Raw genomic sequence first — 14,465 nt, 5'->3', positions numbered from 1 at the left:
GAACAAAACCTTATGGTAGAAATAGATGGGATGGAGGATAGTGGAAAAGAGACTGGATACTATTATCTAAAATTTATATACTCTGGTAATAAGGTGGAAATGTTACACCTCTGCGTCACTGGATATTTAATCATAGATAGGATGTCTTCATTTGGATTATGGCTTTGGACAATCAGCATCCATATTATTCATAGACGAAATATTGAATCTAAATCCAATGGGTGTCTCTTTGATCAAATACCATAGTCATTATTTTTATTCTGCAATATGTTGTGATCTATCCCGTGTTATTTATAGGAAATATTTCTAAGGACAACTGTAAAGTTATCTTAATATTTCTTTCTGCTTCAGCCCAAGGTCAATTCTCAACTCTTCGTAATAGCTAATGTGAAGGGCAGTTGAGAGGCTTAGCTGGAAGGAGAGGCGATTTGAGAAGGGCATGTCTAAGCAGCTAGTTACTTCTTAAAACGAAGTGCGGTGTGGGGGATATTCTAAATTCAATTTTTAAACTTTAATTGGGAGCTACTGTTTAGTCATGTGAGGCAAAGATGGCTCTATCACATTACCACTTCTTTCAGCTTTGTTCCTCTTTGTATGCCAAAGTGGTAAAACCATCCCAGTGTTCCATTTCTTACCTGTGTGCCACTTTTGTGTTGCAATTTTTGGTATTGTTTATATCATCTGAATTATGAATGTTTAGGGTTGGGATTAAAGTTAGAAATGGAAGCAGAACTCTGCTTTCCTCACCCGTTAGTGCACAAACATGAGTTGATTGCAACTCCAGGACAGTGCTATTGTGTTCCCGTACTTCCGGATTTATGAATCAGCCTCTTACTCTTCCCTAAACTGAGAATATGTAGGATAGGAAAATATGAACTACCCTTTTCACAAATACAGAACACTTTAGTGTTTATACCAAGCTTTTAAACCGGTGGGGGGTGGTGCAATTTATTTTATCTGTTCCCCTAGAGAGTTGCTCAAGTGCTTTGGAATCAGCTGAACAAAGAGACAAGGGAGCACCACATCACCTGTGTGGAGCTGTTTTATAGGCTGCACTGCTTGGCTCCATCAGCTAATATTTGTGAAGATATTATTTGTCATACGCTATTGGATCACGATAAAGTAAGTCCTGTATTTCCTAGGCTGTCTCATTATTGTACTGTCTTACCTCTGGTTCCAGCCAACCTTCAGCTCCCTGGCCGTATAGCTTCAGGGCTTCTCAACCCCTGTTTCTCTGGAGACCACAGTTGAGAATCTCTGTCACTCCTCCCTGTGGTGAATTCCCTCAGGGTCTCTGGATGAATCAACATAGGACCCATCTTAGTCATTGGATGCTATCCACTTTCTCTAAAATCACAGATTCTCCAAAGTTAGCAATCCTTCACAGCATTTCTAAATATTTTCCAGATCCTTCGGTAAGTCTGAAAACACTTTGGGCTGGACGCTGACTTATTCTTCCCAACCTTATGTTCTGATAAGTCATTTGACCCTGTGTCTGAGACAGCACTGAACAGCTCCTAGACCAGGCAATAGTCAAATTATATTTAAAATGAACTGATTCCCTTTAGCAATTTCATTTCCCTATTTTCAAGATCGATCAGTTCTTTCTTAGTTTTTCTGACAGCTAACATGTAAATTAAGTAAAAGGTCACAACCTGATGCTAATCTATAACCGTGGTCTTAAACATTCTATGATAGATAGATATAGCTATATATAAAATCTATCTATCTAATCTGCTTTCACAATTCTGAAACTTGTTATATATTAGGATCTATGTAGGGGTTGTGGGTATCTGAATAGTCAAGAGTTTGAAATCCTATATTTTAGACTCTTATACCCATTCAGGGATGATAATCCTCAGTAAGGTCTGCCCACTAATAACAGTCCCTTCGTATCACCCTTCTTTGTCATCCAACCCCCAATAACTCAAGAGATTAACATACAATAAATGGGTATTCCAAACATGTCTTTTTTTTGAAATCATCAGCTTTTTTGTGCACTAAGTGCTTTTTTGTTTTGATTACCTTGGGTTGTGAGTGCATGGCAGGAAAATGGCATTGTGTGTTAATCCTATCTAGAAATGAAAAACAGGTGCAGAATTCTTAAGATTTTAGAAGTAATCTATGCAATAAGCATTTTTTTTACTAGAGCCTTTTAAATTCACTAAACTTTACTACATTTACCTCAGAATCAAAAAGTTTCTGTCTTCTTCTGTAAAGGGGACAAGGCTGGAGGCACTGTTCAGATTCTCTGTTATATGGCATTTGACCAGAGAAATCCAAGGCAGCAGAGTCACTTCCCACAATCGATCCTTTGACAGGTATTGCTGTACTTTAATTTGCCTGGCTTAATGTTTATATAAATATATTTAGTGAAATTATACTTTTTTTGCTAGAAAAAAAAATCTCCTGGACAGTCATATGAACCAAAGTAAGGCCGTCAAATATTTATTTATTTTTAACTTAAAAATAAAACCCCCTATTTGTGTTGGTAACACTCTCACCCAAAGTAATAAAGTACTTGGGCTGTGGGGGTTTTTTGGTTTTTTTTTGTTTTGTTTTGTTTTTTGTTTGTTTTTTGTTTGGTGCTCCAAGGGGAGCAGGAGTTTGGAGTCTCTGCTGGGAGTTGCTTTCCATGTTGTCGGCAAAGAGTGAACAGCTGAGGCCCATCTTCTAATGGGAGTGGCTTCCTACATCAAGAAGGTGGGGCATTTCCCTAGGAAAGGATAAAAGGGCCCGGCAAAAGCAACTACATTCAAAATATTGTTCAAGTAATCCAAGGGTGGCATGTTACTCATTGTGCTCCTCAGTCTTATACAATATGAGCCAAAAATTTCAAGCCTTATGAAGTAGGAGAGGATATTATAAAAATGTTCTCTAATTGCAGATAGCGTGTATGCAGTATACACACATATAGTATGTTTTGCCTTGCTCCTGCAAACATGTGCTCGACTTTGAACTCAGTGACACTACTTCTGGGTATTGGAATTACTATCAGGAGTAAAGCTAAAACATGGGCGAGTATTTGCGGAGTGGTCTAAAAATGTGTTGTGAAAGAGGGCTTGTAATTTTACTTCTCCTTTGCCATTTCTCCATTCAGATCTCTGTTTGTGGTGTTGGACAGTCTAAATTGTTCAGATGGTGCAATTGGTGCCGCAGCACAGGGCTGGCTGATACGTGCTCTCTCACTTAATGATGTTGCACGAATTCTCGAGCCAGTACTATTGCTGCTTCTTCATCCAAAGACACAGCGCGCATCCATCCATTGCATCAAACAGAAGAATTCAGCAGGTAAAGCTGCTCTCAGACTGAAAATGTAACTGTTTGAGTTAAGTCAATTAACAGTTAGTCACCTTACTCCATTTTAAGCCAGTCTTTGACCTTAGGTGTCATACTCTTCAGTTTGAGGTGTCTCCTTATAAGCAGCGATGCCAGCTGCATATATCACTCTTCTCAGTCACATCTCTAATAATGCTTAAACGCAGTTATAGAGTAGGTCGTACCTTTTTAAAGGTATAAGGCCCATCAGTATCTTCTTTTGGGTCAGCATTTCTGCAAAAGAAGCTTCTAGACCTTCTAATAGTTGAATTGCTTTTTTAATCCAGTTATCTGCTTGCATAACAGTTTTGCTACCTTGTTTCCTATCTAATTGACTTGCCAAACATCATCGTTCTCACTATTTACATTATAGTAGCACCCAAAGGGAGTCTCTTGTGCCAGCTGCGGTGCAATCATAGAAGTAGACATGGTCGTTGTCCCAAAGAGTTTACAGTCTGAGAAGGTTTATGGTATCTCTGACTTGTACAATTCCATCATAAAACATAACTTCTCAATGAAATTATTTCCTTGGCATAAATAAGATTTTTAACTTTAATGTAAAGTCAGTTACTTGATCACCATTACATTTTCTCTTACAGTTTGTCTCTCAGCATAAAGGCTATTGAATGTATTAACAACTGTAATAATAAACACTGATTTTTGAAATCTTCATATTTTTTTCAGAAGACTTACATCATTGGTTTAGCAAGAAAAGTGCCTCTTTCAGAGAGTCATTTGGAGCCTCTGTGCTACATGAAAGCAGTTCTGAAGAAAACATACCACTGAGCCAATTTACGACTGTGGACAGGGAAGCTATTTGGGCTGAAGTGGAAATAGATCCAGAGACATCTCAGCTAAAAAATGGACTGCCTGAAAATGAACTCTCTCACTGTACAGAACCTCCACAGGATACCAGTGGTGATCATGATAACAGTGAACACACAGAATCAGCAGATACCAGCACAGGACATATTGATAGTGAAAATACATCATCTTTTTCTCCTTCTCTGGATCCACAGGAAATGAGCAATGAGGAGAACTCTAGAGCTACAATCGACTGCAGAGAAAACATGAAGAATGTTAGTTCATCTAATGCTTTCCCTCTTCATGGCTCCAAACCCAGTACTATATTAAATCTTGTGCGGGCAGACTCTGAGAAAACTCAAGCGTCGGAATCACTATCAAGTGATGAGGAGGTGGACTTGGAACTCCAAGCGATTACAACTTCTAGGCTGCTCAAGCAGCAGAAAGAAAAACAAGAGATGATAGAGGCTCTGTTTAAACACATTCTCTTGTATTTTCAGCCTTATGATTCCAAGAGGGTTTTGTATGCTTTTTCTGTGCTAGAGGCAGTACTCAAAACAAACCCTAAAGAATTTATTGAAGCTGTAGCCAGTACTAGCATGGATACGAGCTCTACAGCTCATTTAAATCTCATCTATAATCTTCTAGCTCGGCACCAGGAAACTCTTGTGGGACAGAGCTTTTATGGTAAGCTTCAGACTCAGTCACCAACCATGTGTCCCCATTCTTTATTAATAGAATTGCTGTCTTACCTCTGTTTGAGTTTTCTGCGCTCTTACTATCCATGTTACTTGAAGGTAACCCACAAAGATGTGCTTGGCAACAGAGACGTCCAAGTCAAAAGTGTAGAAGTCCTGATTAGAATGATGGTGCAGCTGGCCACAATGGTAAAGTCAGCAGAAAACAAGAATATCGAGTTTATACACAACTTGCTTGGAAGATGCAAAATTCAAGAGTTTGTTCTTCTTTCTTTGTCTGCTTCTATGTATACAAGTCAAAAACGGTATGAACTGATGACATCTGATAAAATTAATAGTGTCATCGAAGAGAGCCTCTTTGAAGAAAGCCTTATCAATTTTGGGCAAGATCAGATATGGAGTGAACACCCCCTTCAGATTGAGCTGCTGAAGCTTTTGCAAATATTGATTGCCTTGGAGCACCATCTTGGACAGACACATGAGGAACAGGAGAACCAGCCAGACCTATCAAAGGAATGGCAACGAGCTCTTAATTTCCAGCAGGCTATTAGTGCAATGCAGTATGTGCATCCACACCCAATAACTTCACAAGGATTATTTGTCTCCGCTGTAGTTAGAGGTTTGCAGCCAGAGTATGGCTATGGGATGCATCCATCTTGGGTAGGTTTAGTCACGCATTCTTTGCCATACTTTGGGAAATCTTTAGGCTGGACTGTGGCACCATTTATCATACAGATATGTAAAAACCTGGATGAACTTGTTAAACAGTATGAAAATGAAACTGTGAAGATGTCTGTGAGGTAAGATTCTTAAATGCAGAGTTTTGATGTTGTTTTAACTATTCAGTACAAAGTACTGATGGGCTTATTTTCTCAAACCTCATACTATTGTCTAAAGTATTCTAAAATTACTTTTTTTGTCTAAGACAAGTTATTTTAGAAGCTTTGCTTTCTGATACCTCAGCAGTTAGAACATAGAACCAAATACTCTTTTGACCATAGTAGTCATGTAAAGAATGAAAATATCCAATTGTACTATTAATAACTTTTGTGTTCTTCTCCAAAGCGTAACTTCTAAAAGGGAGAACATTACGCCAGATTATCCTCTGACGCTTTTGGAAGGCTTAACAACCATTGGTCATTTTTGCCTTTTGGATCATCCTAATCACGCCAAAAAGGTAGCAGACTGCTTCTTATTACTTCAGTAGATATCTGTCTCCAAATGCCAACCATACGTTTGACAGTTTGGCCTCAATTCAGCAAAGTACTTAAATTCTTGGCTGAATCGTGACCATTAATGTCTATTATTGTGGGCCCAAAAATGAGAGGCGGTTACCATAGGGATAGCAGAATCCCCTTCCATGTCGGAAGAGGAACATGCTTGTGTAGAGGAGAACCCTCTGCTTGCAGATGATAAGGTAACTGTTCTCTCACCCCAACTCAGTGTGTGCTGACAATAAATATATTTGGATTATTGGACACTACTCATTTATGGGAAAAGTACAGTATTCTCAAATTATTCTGAAGTAATTTGTATGTGTGAAGAAAGAAATGTGAATGTCATGCTGTCAAAAAAAGCTATAAAAGGTCATTTTTTCTAAAAGCTTCTCTAGAACAATATAAATTTTACATTTATAAATATAAATATATTCAGTATGCTGTTAAATGAAAGTGAGTGAACAAAATTTGTACGTCTGAAAAACCGCACTGCAGACAACTCTATATGCATCCTTTTTTCTCACTTTTTTTTCCTTATATTGCAAAACCAAAGCAAGTTTAATTTGATCTTCCCCACCCAAATACTCATGCATTTTGTGGCTCTATTCCCAAGTTACTTCACTTCATTTGCTTAACTGGAAAGTTTCCACAGAATGAATAAATCAGGAGTATATTTAGTGGCATGTATTCTAAATGAGAATGCATTTCACGCTCTTTTTTTTTTGTTACAAATTATGTGGAAAATGGAGATATGTAGTTTGCACCATGTATTGGAAGAGGATATGGCCTCAAACAGAGAAATGAACTCTTCAATCAAAAGCAAAATCAGTATAATGTTATACTCTAGTTACACATACTTACCCATTCTGTAAGTGATAATAAAGTTCATAAACACAACAGCTGAATGATCGAGTGTTTTGCAAAATTATTATTACAAAAGACTTCTTGGATGGAAAGCAGATGTCCGCACTAAACATTGTGTAACAATGTTAAGAATAATGAATCTGCATATACTTGAGTGTTTGTCCACAGAGTATGTTGTTTAATATAGATATTTGTTTTCCTAGGTGTCCCCTATATCTGACCCCACAAACCTGAGAAATGCCAGGAATGCCATTTTGGAAGAATTGCCTCGTATTGTTAACACCATGGCCCTTCTTTGGAGCGTTACAAAAAGAGAAGACTCTCAAAAAAGACCAACTGACTTTCTTGGAGCAACCAAAGGCTCTTCTTCAGTTTACTTTAAGGCAACCAAAGTAGGAATCCTTTCCAATCCTTCTTTGTCCTCTGCCCCCCATTATCTTTTGTATAAAGTTCTTGTATATGGTTTTGCCATTCTCAAAATAGCAAAGTAGTTTTACAGTTTCTGAAATTTATAGGCTGCAGAGAATGTTCCTGGTCAAAGGTGCAGAATTCCTACTACAAAAGGGTTGTCACCTTTTGTGCAAGTCAGTTGCAAAGTGTCAGATTTGCAAACCTAAATTGATGCACAATTTGTATAAAATTAATTTGCCTTTTGGTGATTTTTCTTTCTGCCCCCTTTTTCCCATACATGTGCTTTTTGCCCCGCTATTAAATCCTCTTGCTTTCCTTGTATTTTTTTTTCTCCACTCTCTCTTTCAAAAACAAAACAAAAACACTATAACCCAGAAACAAGATGTCTGTCCTAATGAGTGTGAGAGAGGACCTCATGCAAGTTAACAGTTTCTGGCTTGTCTGGAGTGAACTTGAGCTATGCATGCTCTTTCATTTACTTAAGTATTTAGAATTCGTTCTGCTTTTGTTATGAATTGTAATAAGATTTTGCCATATCAATCAACATTTGAGTTTTAAAGCTGATGATATCATAAACATGACACAGCACACTGCATATTTTCCCCTTAACTACTGTTACACTCAGTTTTTGAATAACTGATACTAGTAAGATAAGTAGTACGTATGAGAGATAGAGTTTGTATAAATTTATCTTAATTTTAGATGATTGTATTGAAGTTAATCTTTATTTTCTTGAATAAGCTGTGAACTTTGCCCAGTGAAGCCATTCTAAATTTTCACCTAGTCAGCCTGTAACTGCCAGCTTCCCAATTCTTTTGTGGGCAGAAGAATGATGTGACAGTTTGTCATAGATGTGATTTTAAATTTTATTTTAAGAAATATTGGCGGGTGAATGAGAAGATTGGGTGAAAAGCTGTGTTTTTGTTGAGCAATTACTTATTTTTTGTGGGCCTGTTGAGGCCCTCCATTACACATTGATGTGGTTGTCTACCCCATGCGGGGGAGGGGCATGGGCAACTTGCTTGAAAACAATTTTGTGTTTCTTCCTTTTTGAGTATGTTGCCATGGGTGAAAGTTGTGGGAGCGATGGGGTTTTTTGTTTTTAGTGGGGAATATAACCAAACAGACAGCTACCTCCTTGGATGTTGGTTTCGGATTTGTACAGATTGTTTGTTTACTATATTCATTCAATGAACTAACTGACAAGTTTGTTAGAGATGGAAAGAAGGAGCAGGAGGACCCAGAGGCGGCTTGAGTAAATGGGCTTCTTTATTATGGTACTTGTTCCCCTTGACCCAATTGTTGAGTAACCCCCAAATTAATTACATCACACTCTTTTATTTAAGTTAATATGTAAATACCCACATTTACTACAATGCTGCCAAAACCTTTATTTAATAATATGAATGCCCACATAATGAATATTAATAGCTATATACCGAATATAATTATACCCACCCCTGTTTACAGCTTTAAGCATATTATACAGACATTTTTACCTTGAAGATACATTTCTTTGCAGTAATTGTAGCATAAGTTTCCTTAATCAGTAGTTCACAGGGGAGGGAGGAAGGGGCCATGACCCTGAGCTCGTTTATGTACCTGGGAGAAGAAGGAAGGGGGGGAGATAACACTTTTTCCACACAAAGGGTATCCTTCAGACAACCATATTCCTTATGCAGCTGCAACTCTTATCTATCCTTAACAAGCAGAAGGGAAGGGAAAAGGATGGCAACTTTATCTATCAAGCGAAGAAATAGTGCTTGCCTGTGCCTTACTCCCTATTACGATGATAGCAGTTACCCAGGTCTTTACTGAACCCTTACATACCCCAACAGAGTATGTAAGGGTTTTATTTTTAGACAATTGTGGTAGTTGATCATTCGTTTAGATTGAAGTATAATCCTTTGTTTTCTTTACTTCGTTTTTGCTTATCTGTTGCTTTGATAACATTTATACAAAGAATATTGAATCATTTTTTCTTTCAAGAAGCCACTCAGGTCAGAACAATTGGGAATCTGAGACAAACATCTGGTTTACTGAAGAGCTCGTATACTCTTATAACCTTTTGGTTCTTACAGGAAAAAGGCAGCAAAGAGTCCATTGAAGCAAATGAGAAAATGTAAAATTAGTGTTCCAGTTGTCCTCTAAACATAGTACTTACAGTTTCCTAAAAAATACTACTTAAAATGTATATTCTCTCTCTTCTTGGAATAGCCTTTCACTTCTCTGCCAAGCTGGCCCTGCCACTCTTCTCATGTCCTTCAAATCCTTTCTTCCCTCCTTGAAAACTCACTTTTCCATTAATTCTTATATTGCCCTCCTCACTAACTTCCTCATCCCATCCTCCTTTACTAAATTGTCATCCATTTCTCTACTCTTTCTAAAATATTTTATGTTTGTCATTCTATGTATACTACTAGTTTCCTCCTCCTCCTCCTCCTCCCCCCATTTTACAGACATTGATTAATAATAATGAGGAAGTACTGTGTATGAAAAATGATTGGGCAGAGAATATGCATGATGAAAAATAGATTTTTGTTTTTGTTGTTGTTAGCTTTCCAGGATCTGAGATCATCACACCTTTTTAATAAGGGAGGAGAATGAATCCATGAGAAATAATCTAAATTAACCTGAATCAAAAGTGTACAGTACTGTTCTATAATGATAGTATAACTTCTGAATACCACATAAAAAAGCCAAAGAATCTCCAAATAAACAATGAAGATCAGTCTTGAACATTTTTGACAACGTTTAGCAATAACATATTCATCTTTTTTTTTATAGACAATAAAAAATAAAATTTTAGATTTCTTGAATCCGCTAACGCCACACCTTGGAGTCCAGTTAATATCAGCAGTAGCAGCAGTGTGGAACAGCAAAAAAGCTCATAAGAATCAAAGTAAAATAAAGGTGAAGTTAAAGAAATGTTAATTCATATGATAATTTCTTTTCTGATGAAAAGACAGAGGTTTTGTTCCTAGGTTCACTGTAAAGACCCACATGTTTTGTTTTTATTTTGGTTTTGTTGTACAAGTGACAAAAACAATCCATTGGATAAGAATTTGAATTCAATATAGTGGTTAAAATTTAAAATATGAAGACTATAAGTAAATGGAACAAATATAAACAAATAGGAAAAATAAAGATTTTAATGTGTTTGCGTGTTGAAGAAAAATACTGAAGAAGAAAATATTTTACTTAAAGAATCAAGAGACCATTTGTCTGGAGCATGACTTCTGTAACACAACCTGTGCCTTCTTTAGGACTTTTTCATTGTGGGGGAAAAAGAAGTCACGGTGTCTGCCTCGCCAGCCAGTCTGCTGCTGAGCAAGATTCATCAATGAATTTTTACACATTTAACTCTATATCTGCAGAGTTATACGGGTTTTTCAATATCTTAAGGCATTTAATATTTATTTGTTTAAACCATTTTTATTGTTAAATAAAGAATTTCTTTCCCATGACAAAAATAATCTTACTGGCTTCCACTTTTCTGGAAAAAGACATTTTATTTTTTATAAAATAGTAGAACTTATTTACATTGGTCAAATACTTGGTGTTGGAAATGGAAATAGAAAAGTGAGTTAAATACCATTGTTTTTTTAATTTATGTGCAAACTAAAACAGGACTCTCATTCTGCACGTTATTACAATTTATTTTAAAATCTTATTTCAGATTTAAATAGCTGTCCAGAGAGTGACCTTTCTCTTTTGTGACTACTTTCAAGGTTTAAAAATTTGTATTCATTCCACGCTGCAACAAAAACACAACCTCGCAAACATTTTTGCAAAGTGGAATTCGCAAACTAGCTGTATTCAGATTGAAAAGCTCAACTTTTTCAGTTTGTTCTGTCTCTCTGGTCAGACTTGAACAAAGAGCACACAGGAATCGCAAAACCCTTTCCAGGAGACGTGTAATTGAAAATATAAATCTCCATGAAATGTTTTGGCTTTGAAACAGCATGTTTTGACTAAATTTCATTTAGATAAAAATGTTCTGACCAGCTTTAGAAACAACTGCAAAGGAAAAGCTCTTGGATACCAAGGTGGTGATCTCCACTTTCATGCATAGATGCAAAAAACAATTATCAGTAAGCACTATGTGCCGTGCCAAGCCAAGTCCAGCACTTTAATACCAAGCCATTTTGAGTTGTTGGAGCCCAGACAATTCCAGTTTTCCTCCATTGCTGTCCAAGGCTCCAGGTTAGAAACCTTTCCAGAGGAGGAAAGTTAGAGGTAGCTCCCTCTGGAGCCAAACATGGTTACTAAGTACAAGCCCTCTTCCTAATCTGCCTTTGTCGGAATGCATTGTCTCATTATGCACCCAGCCTACCAGGGCAGGTCAGAGAGAGAGAGAGAGAATGAGACCCAAACTCTGATCCCCTTGGGGGTCCTTTTATGATAACTTGTTGCATAGTTCCTAAATCATCTATTTGAGTTTCATATGCATGTTTGCATGTGGTTAGTAGCGTGAAATGCTGTTTTCTTCCATCGTTCCCTGGTACATTGAACTTAATTTTGTTTGTGTCATTTAGATTCTTCCAGTGGCAAGTGCATCTCAGCTTATTCTTGTGGACTTAGTGTGTGCACTTAACACTCTGAAGACTGACACTATATTACAGCTGGTAAAAGAAGTTGTCAAGAAACCATCCCAAATCAAAGGCGAAGAGGTAACTGCTAAAATAATATTCAGCTTTACTAGGCCTTCATTCTTCCAAGGTGTCCCTGAAAAACATCTCTGCTAACCTTATTACATGGGAAAGAGGTTTTCAACATTAATTATTCTTTTTTTGTTACTGGTAATTATTATTAGAATTTGTTTCCTCATCATATTCTGTACCTGATTAAAGGTGTACTCCATGTGTATACAGTTTCTGATTTTCGTTTTACAAGAGTAGTCGTTAGTTGTTTTTGTGTTACTTTGGCAGCACAAAGCTGAGGTAGAGCCAGCGTAACAGACTTCTTGTGCATTCTCCCAGCATAGAGGAATCTCCAGATTTCATAAGGCGAGTATAGTGGTTCTAGCCCCCTTGCTTTCAGCAAAGGGGGCATGGGCAGAGACCCATTCTGTTTGTCTGATCACTAGCTGCTGTAACAGCCTGGGGGTGGGGGGATTGTTTCCTGTCACTGCAACTTACAGCAGTCCTGACGCTGCACTAAGGCCTTTCCAGTGTAAAAAACACCTTGGCCCCACTCCATCCTGGGATACAGACGGGCAACTCACAGGGATCTGGCTCCATCTATTTTAAATTCATAGTTCAGATTATGAAAAATGAAATAACTCTAAGTATCTAACTTATTTTTTTCCATTTTATCCTATTGTATTTCTTGCATTTCACTCTGCTTGGATAATTTAAATATTAAGTTTCCCTTCAAGATTATCAAACATTTGCCAAGCACTTTGAGAAAGAAAAGAGCTATATAAGAACTAAGTATTTTGGTTAGTAGCTTCACTTTCTGGTTCTCATGCACTACAATGCTGATCTATCTAGGCTCCAAACACTTCTGGAGAATGTTTAAATCTAAATAAAATCTAACTTTTCATTGAAATCTTAACAAACATGAAAATATTTCTCTTCATATTAGGTTTGGTCAATCCTCTCTAATTTGGGGCTAAACTATGTCCCAATACTCTTGAGCCATTGAAACGTTGGAGCAAGCATTAGAAACAGAATTTACAAAGCAGACACCAAAATTCCTCAGGTTTTTATGATGAGCCAATGTTTCCCTTCAAATTGAGTAACTTGCATAAAATAAACACCTAGAAACTGTAAATATGTGTGTATTAAGGTACAGTTGTGTGTATATGTCTGTAATTCAGCATAACAGAAATGGATACTTAACATTGGTACAATCATCCTGCCTATCAAACAGAAAACAAGCTTTAAACAAAATCTAATCCTAGTGAGTGTTTTAAAACTCATTAAGTAGTAATTTCATTAGTAAAACTTTTTGAGGGCCTTCCTTTTTATTAAATAAGACTGTTAAAATTGTAAGTGGAACTTAAGAGACCTTTGCCATCTGGTCTGGTTATCCAGGAAATGTAGGTTTCAGAGCTTTTTACAAAACTTCACTTCCCAGGTTCATGATAGCAGTTTGGCATAACAATGACTTCCGATGATCCTAGTTAGTGACGTTGCTTCTGCGGTGATTCTGCTGTTTAACAAATCTTGCTCTGAAAGAAGCCAGCCTTGTTACCATGCAGAGAGGTACATTTATAAGTATTTCTAGAGCTTTGGAAGAACGTGTCTGGTGGACAGAAAGGATGTGTCTTGTTTCTTCCAGACTTCCCTAGCAAAAGTTCTGAACTACCTACTATATCTACACATACAAGGCACAGCCTATCAGTCTAAGACTGGGAGACAGATTGCTCTCAGGGGGGAAAAAAAAAAAAACAAGTCTCCCATTAAGCATTGAGTCCTCTAACAGCTTAAATTTCATTTTGTTATAAAGCAAGAACATAATTCCTTGTTTTATTTTCAGAAATCTTCTCTAGTGGATATCCCAGTGCTGAGATTCACCTATGCTTTCATTCAAAGGTAAGTAGGTTGTTACATAAAGTGATTTCCATTTAGCTACAAATGCTATTCCAGCAACTAACAGCTAGCATTATTACTTTAGCTTTACTTTGACCTTCATATCTGCTTGCCACAGGAAACCTCTACATCATCAGTGCTTACTGAAGCAGAACTGGACAACCACTACATTGTCAAATGAAAGACATAAGATTACTGTGTGGTGTGGTGTTCTGTGATTGCATTGATGTATTGGTGTTTGTGTCATTGTGACACAGTGTCGTCGTGTACTGGCACAACAGCATGCTGTAACCTTCTCAAACGGTTGTCAAGACATTATGCTGAAATGTTTGTATTACCTTTCTCCAGCTCTGACACTGTTCCCAGCTGCTGGAAGAGTGTATGAAGGATACTTCTCCTTAATCTCCCTTCCAGGCTTTCTTAGGGAGGGCTCCTTGTGTTTCCAATTTATACTCTGCATTCATCATATTAGACAGCATGGGGGTGATCAAAGCTCTTCTTAGCATACATTGCTGTGTATGCATGGAATACCTTAGGATATTTGTCTGCAAAGCCTTCTCCTCATTATATCATTCCTGGAGACCCTCCTCTTTCACAGCACGGGCATATTCCAT

The 14,465-nt window shown here is 37.3% G+C and overlaps 1 protein-coding gene across 1 annotated transcript in view; it reads left to right on the top strand.

The window, feature by feature from the left end:
• The window catches only part of DOP1B (DOP1 leucine zipper like protein B), an 86,410-nt gene that overhangs the window by 48,743 nt on the left and 23,202 nt on the right, over positions 1 to 14,465 (top strand). The window contains exons 16-24 of the mRNA XM_074970185.1: positions 970 to 1,122; positions 2,221 to 2,321; positions 3,101 to 3,291; positions 4,003 to 5,620; positions 5,886 to 5,997; positions 7,105 to 7,293; positions 10,100 to 10,225; positions 11,851 to 11,985; positions 13,799 to 13,854. Of these exons, the coding sequence (XP_074826286.1) occupies positions 970 to 1,122; positions 2,221 to 2,321; positions 3,101 to 3,291; positions 4,003 to 5,620; positions 5,886 to 5,997; positions 7,105 to 7,293; positions 10,100 to 10,225; positions 11,851 to 11,985; positions 13,799 to 13,854 (2,681 nt within the window). The remainder of the gene's footprint in view (positions 1 to 969; positions 1,123 to 2,220; positions 2,322 to 3,100; positions 3,292 to 4,002; positions 5,621 to 5,885; positions 5,998 to 7,104; positions 7,294 to 10,099; positions 10,226 to 11,850; positions 11,986 to 13,798; positions 13,855 to 14,465) is intronic.

Source organism: Natator depressus, chromosome 1 (genome assembly GCF_965152275.1).
Source record: "Natator depressus isolate rNatDep1 chromosome 1, rNatDep2.hap1, whole genome shotgun sequence".
NCBI classification, from domain to species: Eukaryota; Metazoa; Chordata; order Testudines; family Cheloniidae; genus Natator; species Natator depressus.
Note: the sequence above shows the minus strand (reverse complement) of the source record. Positions and strands in the feature narration are given on the sequence as shown.